General features: G+C 37.2%; 1 protein-coding gene across 1 annotated transcript in view; it reads left to right on the forward strand.

Annotated features, from left to right (window-relative positions):
* Positions 1–1,603: 1,603 nt before the first annotated feature.
* The window catches only part of LOC143251744 (uncharacterized), a 53,830-nt gene continuing 39,414 nt past the window's right edge, over positions 1,604–16,019 (forward strand). The window contains exon 1 of the mRNA XM_076502988.1: positions 1,604–1,649. Coding sequence (XP_076359103.1) covers positions 1,613–1,649 — 37 coding nt within the window. The 5' untranslated portion in view covers positions 1,604–1,612. The remainder of the gene's footprint in view (positions 1,650–16,019) is intronic.

Below are 16,019 nucleotides of genomic sequence, written 5' to 3' on the forward strand. Positions count from 1 at the left end.
GCTACATTATCATACTAATGGACAAAATGAGGTAAAGTAACCGAATTTTACTGTTAGGTGTTTTATAATATATTATACTGTATTTAAATAGGCACTAACCTAATACAATTAGGCCATCATTGTCTCCCACGTTGCCACTGACGTCTTAACTTGACATCAACTTTAACATTCGTCCGGATTGGTGTGTTTTCAATGCCCTGTCAGGGAGTTCTACTTTATTAATTACCCCGTGAAATAAGAACAAGGGTTTGCAGATAATTCTGTACGTGTTGATGCTTTATAAAACTGGCTTTTTTCATTGAAAATACACAGTATCTTCTGAGCATTACACAGAAGAGAAACTGTTGAGCCATAGATCTAAACGGTGTTGTATCATAAAAATGACTTTAAATTGAGAAAATTGTATTATCAGGGTGGCCGTTGAGTGCGTAACAAGGCTTGATTAGGAGCAAAATTTTAATACAGTAAATTCAAAGCACGCGGCGCTCGTGCGGGTCATGGCCTTGTGGTTAGCGTGCAAGGCTGCAGATGGGAAGGTCCAGGGCTCGAGTCCACGATGCAACACTGAACATGGCACACACTTGTAGCTGTGAAAATATTACAAAAGTGCTAACCAGTCGCAAGTAGTCGTGTTTATTGTTTACTGGTCAGCGTTTCAAAATTAGGGGCGGCTATGTCTAAACCTCGAGAATTTTGATTGGCCATTTTGCCCACGTTACACAAAAATACTGTTTCTCTTTGAAAATCAATTTAAAAACTCGCTGGTATTTCTGCACATGCAGACATAGAACAAGAGAGTTATTAAACTTCTCATGGCCCGGCATAGCCAGGTGGTTAAGGCACTCGACTCGTTATCCGAGGGTCGCGGGTTCGAATCCCTGTCACAATAAACATGCTCGCCCTTTCAGCCGTGGGGACGTTATAATGGTACGGCCAATCCCATTATTCGTTGGCAAAAGAGTAGCCCAAGAATTGGCGGTGGATGGCGATGACAAGCTGCCTTCCCTCTAGTCTAGCACAGTGAAATTAGGGATGGCTAACACAGATAGCCCTCGAGTAGCTTTGCGCCAAATTCAAAACAAACCAAACCATAAACTTCACCACATCTTCTGTGTATCAACTTGGTTATTTATTTGACGCAAAAATCTATTTGAATATTCAAAATCCTCGAATATATATATAATGAATACTAAACTCGTTACGAGTCACTTTTTATCGTTGTTAATTAAATATTTATAATTGCTCTCTCTCCAAATGCTCGTGGCTTCTAAATTTTAATGTTATTATGATGTCGATTTCTTTGTGCTCTGAAAGATGCTCGAAGTGCCGTTTTTTTTTTTTTCCTTATCTCGGCGAGATCTTCACTTGAACGTGTATGACTCATTTATCACCAACGTCTTTCCCTTCACTTCACTAATAATGTTTCTAACACAATATATACCAATTCTGTCGACATCTTCTTAGGTTCATCTAATTAATTTGAATACGAAAGTTACAGAGAAAAAAACAAAGTATTCCATAAACTTAACTAAAATATTTTATGTTCAGATGTGTTATTAGAAATCTCGTATATTTATATATGTATACTACTTTCTCCCAGATTGAAGACGCAATGCTTATGTTTGACAAACAGACTAACCGGCATCGAGGTAAGAATATTTATAATTCTTATTCTATTTCTTTGTGGCGATAAACTAAATAATTTCCTGTTACGTTATATAAGAACTGTATATGTATATATATATATATATATTGGGTTGATTTTTTTTTCAAAGACCAAAACAGTTTTGAAAAACCAGTTTTAATGCGTTTATTTGTGTTTTGTTTTGTTTTTAGAGCAAAGCCACTGTGGTTTCTGTTTACCACAGTAGACTTTATTGTTTTAATGGAAATTGTTTGAAGAGCTAGAACCGTATAAAAGAAACAAAGTCTGTTATTTTTTGTTCTGGTAGTCAGGGCGCTTGAATCGCAACATGCGGGTCGCGTGTTCGAATCTTGTCATCAGATATGTTACCCTAGGGACATTATAATGTGACGGTAAATACAACTCTTCGTTGGTAAAGAGTACCCCAAGAATTGGCAGTGAGTAGTGCTTACTATCTGCCTTCCCTCTAGTCCATCGCTTTTAAATTCAGCCTACATAGGCTTAGTGGTTAGGACGCTCGACTCGCAATCTGAAGACCGCGGGGGTTCAAATTCCCGTCATACCAAACATGCCATAGGGACGTTATAGTGTGGCAGTCAATCGCACTGTTTGTTGGTAAAAAGAGTAGCTCAAGAGTTGGTGGTGGGTGGTGATGACTAGCTGCCTTTCCTCTAGACTTACACAGCTAAATTAGGAATTACTAGTGTATAAAGTCATTGTGTTGCTTTAGACGAAATTAAAGAAACAAAAATCTGTAATTTTTAACCCAAGCTGGTTTTGAATGTAGAGGGTCCGATACCTTTAAACCTTGTTTTAGGGCTGTTGTGGTCGAATTGCTGCGTGCTGTATTTCAAGTTTGTACGGAATGTGAGGCATTGGTTGTTTGAAGTTAAGCACGAAGCTGCACAATGGTATCGAAACCCAGTTTCTAGTGCTGTAAGTCCGCAGTCATACCGCTCTGCCACTAGGAGACAGCAATGTAAAGTGTTACCGGGCCTAGGCCTGAGTACAGAGACCGAAACGTCATCCACTTCATAAAATGTAAATATTTCTGACAACGAATCAACAGTGGAATAACTAGACAGGACGGGAAAATGTTTTTTTTTCGATCTTAAATTTCATCTTTCGATATATTTTCTTAGTTTACGTCTTCCATACGTTCATGGAAGAGTGCGGCTTATTGTTCGATAGACCCAGTTGTTGTTGCTAAGCAACCGTAGTGAATTGTCGTTATTTACTGTTTCACATATTTATAGTTTCAAGATAAGTGTTAAGCCCTTTTTTTTGGCAGTGACTTCAGTGTGCTAACTAACCCGTGCTTGCGGCTGTATTCTATAGCGCAAAAATCGTTATCTCCTACAGCAAAGTGAGTGTCCGACCGCCACTAGAGTTTCCGTTGTTATCTGTGTTCGTGCTAGGTCGTAATGGGCGTGTAAACCTAAGACTAACAACCATGTAAATCCTGCTTATAGTGGCAGTCACCGATGTACGCAGAATCGTTAACTTCATTGCTTAGCAAGAGAAAGAGAATTACGAGGGCCTATTCACTTACAAGCGATGGCTATATGGATATCGTATAAATCATTGTCACTTTGACTAATGTGGTTAGAACATGATACTACAGGGTGGCTGTACTAATGTGGTTAGAACATGATACTACAGGGTTGCTGTACTAATGTGGTTAGAACATGATACTACAGGGTGGCTGTACTAATGTGGTTAGAGCATGATACTACAGGGTGGCTGTACTAATGTGGTTAGAACATGATACCACAGGGTTGCTGTACTAATGTGGTTAGAACACGATACCACAGGGCTGTACTAATGTGGTTAGAGCATGATACCTGGGGTGGCTGTACTAATGTGGTTAGAGCATGATACCACAGGGTGGCTGTACTAATGTGGTTAGAGCATGATACTACAGGGTTGCTGAACCAATGTGGTTAGAACATGATACTACAGGGTGGCTGTACTAATGTGGTTAGACGATGATACTACAGGGTGGCTGTACTAATGTGGTTACAACATGATAGTACAGGATGGCTGTACTAATGAGGTTAGAGCATGATAGTACAGGGTGGCTGTACTAATGTGGTTACAAACACGATAGTACAGGATGGCTGTACTAATGTGGTTAGAGCATGATAGTACAGGGTGGCTGTGCTAATGTGGTTTGAGCATGATAATACGGTGATGTTACGTTAATATGGTTAGAACATGATAGTACGGTGAAGCTACGCTAATGTGGTTAGAACGTGATAATACGAGATGACTGCACTAATGTGATTATAATATAATAGTGTGGTGAAACTGCGCTAACGTGGTCAGAATATGACAGTACGAAAAAAATGTCACTTCTTCAACGTAGTAAAGTTCAGCTACAGAATCATCTGTCTGACCCGCTACTAGTTCAGCAGGAACACTAAACACCGGGTTTCGATACTTGTGGTGGGCAGAGCACAGATAGCCCGTCGTGTAGTTTTTTGTAACAACAAATAAAACCGTTTTGGAATACAGGAGCACCACCTACAAGCACTTTAAAACAAAAAACTTTTAAAAGTCTTAAAAACGAATAGTTTTGTGAATGTAACGTAGCTGACTTTGTTTAAAAAAAAACCAACATAGATCGATTCTCTGTAATATCCAATATTTCATTTTGTTTCTGATGTATGATGGAAATGAAAAATGCTTTTCTTTTCTTACTCCAAATCAGAGAGCTTTAACGGAACCAGTTTGAAATAAGTTACATTACGTATAATATTTTCTTCTCAAATCGATTAATTTTATATATATTTAAGTATGAAATATAGGAACAGAAAACACTGGTAGTTCGAAAGAAGGAATGTGGAAAATGGTGTCCATGAAAAAAACATTCTGGTTACTTTGGGTTAAAAGTTGGCTTAAGACTTTTGATTGCATGTCTGAAGTTAGGGTTAGAAAGGTCTTCTTGGTCATGGTCATGAGTGTTCTAAGGCGCTCGGACCCAAGAAACACGTTCTTACAGTTTTCAAGTAATCGAAATATTTCTTTTCATGCACATTGTGCTGATATATTGAGAGTAAAAAAAAACGCAATTTTTTTTTAATATTCTTATTATTTATAGTTGACTGTTTTAAGTTACACAGCTATCACAGTCATGGACACTAACCCTAATGAAACGAGTTGGTTCTAACCAGTATTAAATATTTTACTTTTCATTGCGCCAAAAAAGTCAGATTTTATCTTTTAATCATATTTCTGAAATATATCAGCGATTTATTAGTTTTTTTGTTTGTTTACTTTGACTGCAACAAATTCATATTCTTTCTATGAGACTTGTTACATTTTTAAACACCACATTCGTAATCTTGTCAAATGTAATAGGCCTAATAGTAATTAATATATTATGACAAGTATAACTGTAATCATTCTTTGACGATGTGTAAAAGGCATAGTCACCAAAACAAGGAAAAGAATAAAAATAAAGTAGGAAAATGTTGTGGTTTTTTTTGGCGGGGAGATGGGTAGTCAAACCCGAGAAACGTTTGTTGCGGTGATTTGAATCTCAAAACACAGAACATTTCTTGTCCTGTGTTTAAAACTAATAGTTAATCATTTCTGACAACAAAAAGAAACTGCAAAAAAATGGGTTTTAATATCCGTTGTGTACACCGTACTGCTAGTATAATTAATATCCGTTGTGTACACCGTACAGCTGGTATAATTCCTTGTGTAGCTTTGTGCTTAACAAGAAACAAATTCTGACAAAAACTGGTATTATTAAATTGGTGGGCCTGGCATGGCCAACTAATAGGCGCTCGAATCGTAATATGAGGGTCCGAAGACCCGTCACACCAAACATACTCGCCTTTTCAGCCCGTGAAGGCGTTATAATATTACGGTTAATCCCACTATTAGTTGGTAATGGAGTAGCCCAAGAGTTGGTGGTGGGTGGTAATGACTAGTTGCCTTCCCTCAAGTCTTATACTGCTAAAATATGGACGGCTAGCTCAGAAAGCCCTCGTGTAGTTTGCGCGAAAATTCTAAACAAACAAACAAACGTTATGATATAGCTGATATTTACAGACATGTACATGAGATAAAAAAGTGAATAAAGTTGGGAGCAAATAATGTTTTGTTTCTCTGTACTTTATATCACAAGTAACAAAACTTTTCAATGTTTTTATTTATTGAAGACAATAATGTGCACAAAAGTAACATACTTTTAATAAGTAATAAGTTGTTGGTAACGGAACTACGATTGGTTTTTGCATTGATTTTCGACAATGTCGAATGTTTGATGGAGTCAACCAACTCACCGTAATATAGACTTGTTTGTAAGTTAAGCGCAAAGCTACATTGAGCTATCCGTGTTGTGCCCACCAAGGGTATCGAAACACGGTTCCTAGTGTTATAAATCCGCTCACTTACCACTGTACTACTGGGAAGAGACATTGATACAGATCTCCAAATTTTGGAAAACAAAATCGGCCTTTTTTATTTTCACGCATACTTTATGGTCCTTTACTGGCTCAGTGGCAATATTACCAAGTTAAAACGCTCAAGTCCGGGGTTCGGTTCCCTTCAATTGAAATGACGCAAAGAGCAAATTGCTTAGCTTTGTGCTAAAAATAAATGTATACTATAAATTTTAGTTGTCCACCGCCTGGTGGCTCAGCGGGTAGTTTCGATGACTGCGCTGGGTACAGCACAGATAGTTTATTGGGTAGTTTTGCGCTTAAAAACAAATAAAAATATTTATACTGTAGGTTATGAATTTTCGTCACTTCCGGCTAATATGAACTTCCGCTTTAAAATATCAAAAGTGCTATCTAGAAACTTTCCAAATGAAAACTATTGCAAAGTACGAAAAACAACGTGTCTTTTATTGCGTCAAATGTGACATTTTAAATATAAATATATCATGTGAAATACTATTTTATAATTTGTTTCAGAGCAAAGCCACACTAGGCTATCCGCTGCGTCAACTGCGAAGAATCTAACGCCGGATTTTAGCGTTCTAAGTACGATATCCTAATGATAAATCCGAATACTTATTGAGCTAAAAATCTGGTTTGGACACGACGAGCAGAGCACAAAATGGTTCATTGTGATTATCAACAAAGAAACAACAACAACAAGAACATTATAACTAGAAACGGATTGCGTTTAACCTCTAACTGTTTTTGTTTTTTAATTACTACTTTTTCATTTATGGCGTGATTATTAAATGTTACTACTCAAAGTGACTTCATTCCGTAACCTGCAGTTTATATAAGGGCAGTAACTTAAGCAACGTTGTCGATCTGTAGTGCTATGTAATTTCTCTCGTCAGACTGATAGTATAAACCTTTACCTTCCTTCTTTCTTCCTGCAACTTGCTATTTGACGTAAAACAAACAAACGGTGACAAATGTCCTTGGTCATCGCAGCCCAATCCTTACTCTTTGTTACACGTGGGAGAGAGATGGCGTAGCTATGTTTGATAAGTATGTCTTCAAAAAATTTCGGAGGATCTAAAGGCCTATTCCACGAGAAATATCGGTCGCAATCGAGGCGAATTTTATTACCCGTCTTTAACTGATAAAATATCAAATTCACACACAGTTCAAGCAAAGAAAGAGATCAATAATTAAAGTGTTGGATTACTATAGACCTGTAATATAAATATGACATAACACTAGGATTAAGTTGTGTTGGATTACTATAGACCTCTAACATAAATATGACATAACACCAGGGCTAAGTTGTGTTGGATTACTATAGACCTGTAACATAAATATGACATAACACTAGGGTTGTGTTGGATTACTATAGACCTCTAACATAAATATGACATAACACCAGGGCTAAGTTGTGTTGGATTACTATAGATCTGTAACATAAATATGACATAACACCAGGGCTAAGTTGTGTTGGATTACTATAGACCTGTAACATAAATATGACATAACACTAGGGTTAAGTTGTGTTGGATTACTTTAGACCTCTAACATAAATATGACATAACACAAGGGTTAAGTTGTGTTGGATTATTATAGACCTGTAACATAAATATGACATAAAACTGGGGTTAAGTTGTGTTGGATTACTATAGACCTGTAACATAAATATGACGTAACACCAGGGTTAAGTTGTGTTGGATTACTATAGACCTCTAACATAAATATGACATAACACCAGGGCTAAGTTGTGTTGGATTACTATAGACCTGTAACATAAATATGACATAACACCAGGGTTAAGTTGTGTTGGATTACTATAGACCTGTAACATAAATATGACATAACACCAGGGTTAAGTTGTGTTGGATTACTATAAACCTCTAACATAAATATGACATAACACCAGGGTTAAGTTGTGTTGGATTACTATAAACCCCTAACATAAATATGACATAACACCAGGGTTAAGTTGTGTTGAATTACTATAAACCTCTAACATAAATATGACATAACACCAGGGTTTAGTTGTGTTGGATTACTATAAACCTCTAACATAAATATGGCATAACACCAGGGTTAAGTTGTGTTGGATTACTATAAACCTCTAACATAAATATGACATAACACCAGGGTTAGGTAGTAATAAGAACGAGAGGTAAATATATTGGTACGTTATTCGCAGCGTCATCTAGCGTGAGAAAGTTCAAGTGAATCAGCAGGCATAAAGAAGAATTAGATTGATGAGAAACCACGCCTTAATCCATTTCCGCCATTTTCAGGGGGGCAAAAAAATAAACGATTTATAAAGATTAGGCAACTCGCTTCGGTTGTTGTGATGTGAACTTCCAATATAAAGCTATTAATCTTACGTTCTCACGTCTTTGTGGTTGCTGTCAGCTCGTTAAACACTGCTTTGCAACGTTTCCTCTTCGAAACGTCTGCCCACCATTTTGAATATCAACCACCGCAAATGTTCATATTCGTTCTTCTAGTTATTTTAAGTATTATCTACAAAATACGTATCTTATAGTTTAGGGACATTAGTAATATATTTTCTTGAAAGTTTTTTTTTCATAAACAAATTAAACGTGTAGACTGCATTCTCTTAGAAAAGTGTCATGATGGTTATTTTTAATACTGCTGAACACTGTAGGCTCATTGATGGTTAGCTTTGCGGATCATAGGGTTCAGGGTTCGAGACATGAGATCGGTAAAAACACTCAGCACGTTCAGGTGTAATAGTCGGTTCAAAGAACAGAACGAAGTCCTTGTGGTGGCTGGTATTGTTGACTGGTTGCCTTCCCTTTTGCTAGTAGTTCGAAACTGTGGATAACCGTGCACGAGTTCTAAGACATCTAGTCCATTCTCATGTAAAATATACCTTTCTAGGGTTAATTCCAGTTTTAACTAATCTGGTATAACTTTTAAAAGGACTATATAAAAACTGAGCCTTTTAATAAGTATTTTAACGTGTATAATAATATTTATTAGTTGACTAATAACGTCAATAAATATACATTATTTCACAGTAACAGTTTGGTTTGGTTTTGAATTTCGCGCAAAGCGACACGAGGACTATCTCTGCGCTAGCCGTCCCTAATTTAGCAGTGTAAGGCTAGAGGGAAGTTAGCTAGTCATCACCACCCACCGCCATCTCGTGGGCTACACTTTATCTAACGAACAGTAGGATTGAGCATCACATTATAACGCCCCTACAGCTGAAAGGGCGACCATGTTTAGTGTGACGGGGATTCAAATCCGCGAACCTCGGATTACGACTCGAATGCCTTAACCACCTAACCACGCCGGGCCATAACAGTAACAGATGCAGAGGCTAAAACGAAGAGCCTTCCCCATTCATATGTAACTTCTATTTGTTTTTTAACCCATGTTACATAATACTGTCTATGTTTTATTCCATCTCACCCATGAGAAATACAAATTTCCCACTCAAGCCAAACATCAATTCACAATTATTAAAAGTACCCGTACTCAGTGACGGGAAACGTTTAATTTGATCTATGAATTTACATTATTTCATTGACTTTAAATATATTAACTTGATTTCACTCAGAACCGAAACTCGGAACTACTTATGTCGCCCACTGTGAAAAGTAATTGTTGAGCATTTCAGTTACACCTGAGGCACGTGCCCGGCAGGGCCAGGTGGTTAGGGCGCCGGCTCGTAAGCTGAGGGTCGCGGGTTCAAATCCCCGTCACACCAAACATGCTTGCCCTGTCAGCCGTGGGAGCGTTATTATTTTACGATCAATCCCACTATTCGTTGGTAAAAGAGTAGCTCAAGAGTTGGCGGTGGGTGGTGATGACTAGCTGTCTTCTTTCTATTCTTACATTGCTAACTTAGGGACAGCTAGCGCAGATAGCCGTCATGAAGTTTTAACCGAAATTAAAAACAAAGAAACAAAAAAAACTGCGGTACGTCTGTGGACTTACAATGCTAAAAAACGAAGTTTCTATATTCAAACCTCCCATTGTGTAGTTTTGCGCTTAACTTAAAACAGTTATAACACCTGACTAGCTCTGCTACTGCATAAATAACCCTCTGGACAATTACTTGTGGTGGACAGATGGTAGATTTGAAAACATATTCATTCCTGGTTTGAAATCTCATTGGACTAATCATCAGCAATCTGACACAACATATATAGAATTTCATTACATATGTAAGGCCTTAAGAACTCCCTTAAATTACTAGCTTCGAAGTATGTATCTAGCCTTCTTAAACCTCTTTATCTACCATTTCTTAAACTACAAAATATAGACAAATCTTTCTTCCAGCTTAATTTCTTTACATTTGTTAAGCCTAAAATGCTCTCTTGTATCCGCTCGCTAGCTTCGAGGTTCTTTTCAAAGCAAATTTTTTCAAGTGTGTAAATATTTTCAGTCCTGCTATGTCCCAGTCATTATTCTAAAATCATAAACAGTATCCTCGAAACTACATATTTATACAAACACAATTCTCACTACATCATATTAAACTTACTGTCCTCCACCAGATGTCGCAAGCATCAATCAAGCCTGTTTAAAAACCTTTATGATAGTCGTAGTACAATTCGTTGCAAAGAAATGTCTTTATGTGAAAAGAAATTAAAATTCAACCATCCTTACAACTATAATTTGTAAAGTAATAAAACGTAAGAACAAACAGTAAAATATATTAGTTGCCAAACCTTTTAGCCGTTCCTACTACACCTAACGTTATTATTAGAACTACCAGCAAAAACACTTGCAATCAAATCAGTATCTTTATTATAACAGTACTTTCTTAAATACAAGAATTCTAGAACACATATAAACCCAGAGTTTGTAAGTCTGTTTACACGTAATTCCACAGAAAATCATTTAAAGTATGTTATTATACACACACAAAAGCATACACACCATAATCACATGACTCCCTTGATGCAAAGAGTCATTTCTGTAGTTACCGATTTGAGAGCGGCACCAAACTGGCCGTTAACGAGACACATTACCTTAAAATGGCACGTGTAATTAATGATAGGTGTTTGGAAAGGATAATTCAGTCGTGAGGTTCTATTGCTCAACACATTCACGAATGTTATCAATGTGCCGGGCAATTATCAGTCACACCAAAGGTGCAACCAGATATGGCGATTATTTAGATCTTTATTTGCATGATTTCATCTCGCTGTCACAACACTTCAAACCCACACCTTGAGAAGAAAAAAAAAACTTGTATAGTTTGACTGTTTGTTTGTAATTAAGCACAAAGCTATACAATGGGATATCTGTGCTCTGTCCACCACGGGTATCTGAACACGGATTCTAGCGCTCACTTCAGTAGACCGCTGTGCCACTGGGGGTCGAAACTTGTATAGATTAACCCTATAAATTGCTTGCGAGTCAGCGACTTCATTGTTTACAGGGCCCCCAAAAACAGACACACAAAAATCAAAATACAAACAAAAATACTATCATTGTTGCAATTACCCACACTAGCTATTGCTTTGGTGCCATAGGATTGTCACCTACAAAATGAGTAATTTACCTAATATTTTCCGTCGGGGTTTGTTTTTTTTTACATTGTGGATTGCAACAGGTACTGAATGATATTGTTTGTTTGTTTGAGGAAGGGCGCGAGTTGACCCTTTGGTTCAACTCTGAATTTCGAATCTGTGTTACAATACCAAAACATACTCTCCCACTTTCAGCTCTGTGTGCGTTATATGAGTGGCAATCAATCCCGCAGCGTGGATGATGGGCAGTAAGGTGCTCCTGACTAGCTTTCCTCCCGTTGCGTTGGTTAGTAATCGAAAATCAGATGCAGCTGAAGATGTGTGAAGAGTTTCTCGCCATGCTAATGATTGGGTAACGCTAGGACCAAACGGTATGGAAACAACTTGGTATTTTTAAGGTTAAATACCACTCTGACAATTCACTCGACGAACTCGATTATTGGAGAGTCGAAAAGTTTGTTTGTTTATTATTCATCTCATCGTTTCTTGTGCCTCTGTTTCCCTGCCTTGTGATGTAATAAGAAACGTAACAAACGGTGCGAGCCTTTATATTTGTATAAACTTCACAAAAGTTTTCTTGGTAGTTGACGTTTGTACTTTCAGTAACAAATCAGGAATTCGTTCTCATATTAATTTTCAAAGCAGATGTCGGCTGTTGATGTTTGTTAATGCTAAACTACAGAAGGGGCTATCTCTAGAGTCTAAAGCATTATATGTGACTGTGAGGAAACAGAGTTAGAAGTGAATCAAACACGGCAGAAAATATAAAAAGAATGGAACCACACTCCTTCAAAAATAAAACATCGTTAGAATTGCAACTTGGACGTATTTTAATGCAACGGGGACGGAACTGTGGTGAAAACCAAAGGAAAAATTACTCTAAAATAAACAGTTTCTTACCTTTTTTATATATTTACTGTTTTTCCTTCCGATGATAAATAAAATCGTAACCGTTTTAAAAACAGGTGATGATAGATTTCAAATATGTCTCAAATGTCTCTCTAGATGACGAAAAATGACAACAATGTCAGCACGTTAAAATGACGTAAAACTGTTATATATTGGTGAAGGAGACTGACAATACAGGGTTTAGATAGTAATGTTATAACTAAGAACGTGAAACACCTGTTCCACTAACCTGAGTAAATCTACTGTTATATACTTCTCAAAAAGTTTTCGGTTCTCCGTGTTCGTTGTAGTTGGTCGAGATATTCCTGGCAACTCACGTGACCTTCTATTTCATATTGTTATGTTCCTAGTACTAAACACATGCACTTTCTGGTTTCACATAATTCTGGTTCTACACCGTTCAGGTACTACACCCGTTTCGAAACTCTCGCTATAGTTTTTGGTGCTGTGGCGTTTTTAAAACCACATAATATTCAAGGGTTCTGAAACAGTATTAAATACTATACCGTTTCTGGCCAAAAACGAAGTCTCATAATACTTTGTAATACTATGTTCTTCTTGTTACCACACTAAATTCGAAGTTTTCACAAAAGGTTTTGGATACTAAATCGTTTCTGATACAAAACACATTCAAGAATCTTTTAGCTTAAAAACCACTAATGTGGTGAAAGCTTTGATGCGGAACTCTTGATGTTTGGGTATAGACCTTCTTTCTCGTGGTGTTTATGTATAGGTTTTCTCTCTCCTTGTGTTTGAATATAGGTCTTCTTTCTCCTAGTGTTTGTGTATAGGTCTTCTTTCACCTGACGTTCGAGTATAGGTCTTCTTTCTCCTGACGTTCGAGTATAGGTCTTCTTTTTCCTGACGTTCGAGTATAGGTCTTCTTTTTCCTGACGTTCGAGTATAGGTCTTCTTTCTCCTGGTGTTTGAGTACAGGTCTTCTTCCTCCTGGCGTGTGAGGTTAGGTCTTCTTTCTCCTGGTGTTTGAGTATAGGTCTTCCTTCTCGTGGTGTTTGAGTACAGATCTTCTTCCTCCTGGTGTTTGAGTACAGGTCTTCTTCCTCCTGGCGTGTGAGGTTAGGTCTTCTTTCTCCTGGTGTTTGACTATAGGTCTTCCTTCTCGTGGTGTTTGAGTATAGGTTTACCACTAGACGAGTATGTTGCGACTTTTAGAAACGTACCAAATAGCAATTTACTGTAACACACGCACTAGATATGTTGAACAGCATTTGTAACGTATTTAAAAATTTCATAAAGGACCTAGTTTCAGAAGTAGAACTTCAAGATTTGGCTGAGAACAGTTCATTATCTTTGTGTTAAAAAACTTACAGGAATTTTAAGCTGGTAATTTTTGGAAGTTTCGACCTAACGCTTGAAGAATATTTTTATGTTTATGAAGTGCAAAAGTGTTAAACATGTCTGTCTTCGCTTCCGCCTACAACATCAGTGTAGGGCCCGACATGACCAAGTGGTTAAGACGCTTGACTCTAATCTGAGGGTCGTGGGTTCGAATCTCCCTTACACCAAACATGTTCGCCCTTTCAGTCGTGGGGCATTATGATGTGACAGCCAATCCCACTATTCATTGGTAAAAAGAGTAGCCTAACAATTGGCGGTGGGTGGTGATAACTAGCTGCCTTCCCTCTAGTCTTACACTGCTAAATTAAGGACGGCTACAGCAGATAACCCTCGTGTAGCTTTTCGCGAAATTAAAAAAACACAAAACATTAATGTAGGCTTGTCAGCTCATCACTGAAAACATTTGAGCCTTATCGTGTTCCTCTGAAGCAACATTTTCTCTATAGAACATGCCTCGTGTTGCTTACAATATAAATAGAACTGGTTGCTTGCAAGCGAATATGACTGGAGGTGTTGCATATTTCTTTGTCGCGTGCTATGTGTCATGTAATTCTCTCCAAATGCAGAATGTTAAGAGAGCATTAGTTTAAAGACAACGTTCACTTACCAAGAGTTAAAGTTTATTTTTCGGGCACCCATCTTTTAATAATGTTAAGAGAGCATTCAGAAACCGATGCATATCACGAAACACTGCTTTTCATACCCTGTGCCTGTGAAATGATAATTTTATTTTTTTACATGATATCATTTGTCATCCAAGTAAAATAGATGGAGCTCGTAGCACTGGACAAAATAAAAAAGCAATACATTATAGAAAAAGGATTTCAAGAAGTGAATATGCAACATGACAATTGACATGATTAAGAACAGTGTTAATAAATGAGCTTTGGACTTGACAGTTTATAATATTCTTTTCGTGTACCATTTAATAAATACAGAAGAAACAAAGAAAATGGTGAAGATGGAAAAGTTATACGTTGTAACTGAAATTACAGAATTCCTAATATCTGAAAGAAGCTTTATATTAGGTCCCAGTATCAAGTAAGAAAGCTCCAAATCTCGTCTTGCGTCGTAGCCCAAATGAAGAGAATTCTAAACTCTGGATAAAGATTATTCTTCTATTCAACCCCAAATAAAACCCTGAATTTTCTATAAAAGCTTGTATTACGTTGGAATCAAAGTAAATAATCCCTTACTTTTAGATAAATCTTTAACTTATGTCGCAAAAAGGAAAAAAAATACCTGAGAAGCTCACACTTCTGGATAAAGAGTTACGATACAACTCAAACGAGAAAAGCCCTCAAAATCTGGATGAAGAATTACGCCGTAATTTAAATGGGATAAGTCCTTATTCACGGATGACACACTGTCTTACGTTGTAACCCAAAGAACAGAAGTCCTCAATCTCGGGTAAATTATGCTTTGTCTGAACTCAACACGGAAAGAAAGAAATACTCAGTTTTGGACCAAGCACTGTTTATTCATAGCCTAAATTAAAAAAGTCCTCAATCTTGGATGAGCTATTGTGTAATGTTGCAAACAAAGCAGATTGGATCCGCAACCTTGGATGAAGAATTGTTTAGAATCAGAAGTCAAAACATCACAACCCAAACAAAAAAGCAACATGATCCTTGATGACGGGTTATCTTACGTTGTACACAAAATAACCAATTAAGACTGAATGAACCCAACGTCTTATGACTCAAACTAAACAAAACAAACTCTAACTCTCAGATGAAGCAATGTCTTAGGACTCAAACTAACCAAAACAAGTTCTAACTCTAAGATGAAGCAGTGTCTTAGGTTTCAAACTAAATAAAATAAACTCTAATCCATAAGTGCCAGACGCGGCCAGGTAGTTAACATGCTGGACTATGGAGCTGAGTTTTTATGGTTCGCGTCCCGTTACCACTAGAAACGAAAAATCGCTTTACGTTCTTTGGAATAGTGTGTGCATTGTAACATGACTGCCATATTCCACTTCTCCGTTTAACAGTAGTATTCAAAAAGTTGGTGATGGGATAGACAGTTAACTAGCTGCCATCTATTTGGTCTTTCACTTCAAAATAGGGACGTTTAGCGTAGATAACCCTCATGTAGTCTTGCGAGAAATCCAATAAACAAGCTATTAATTTAAGCTTTTTTTCTTAAGTAAATACAAAAATATATTTGAAATATTGGCTT

The sequence above is a fragment of the Tachypleus tridentatus genome, chromosome 6 (genome assembly GCF_004210375.1).
Source record: "Tachypleus tridentatus isolate NWPU-2018 chromosome 6, ASM421037v1, whole genome shotgun sequence".
Lineage (NCBI taxonomy): Eukaryota > Metazoa > Arthropoda > Merostomata > Xiphosura > Limulidae > Tachypleus > Tachypleus tridentatus.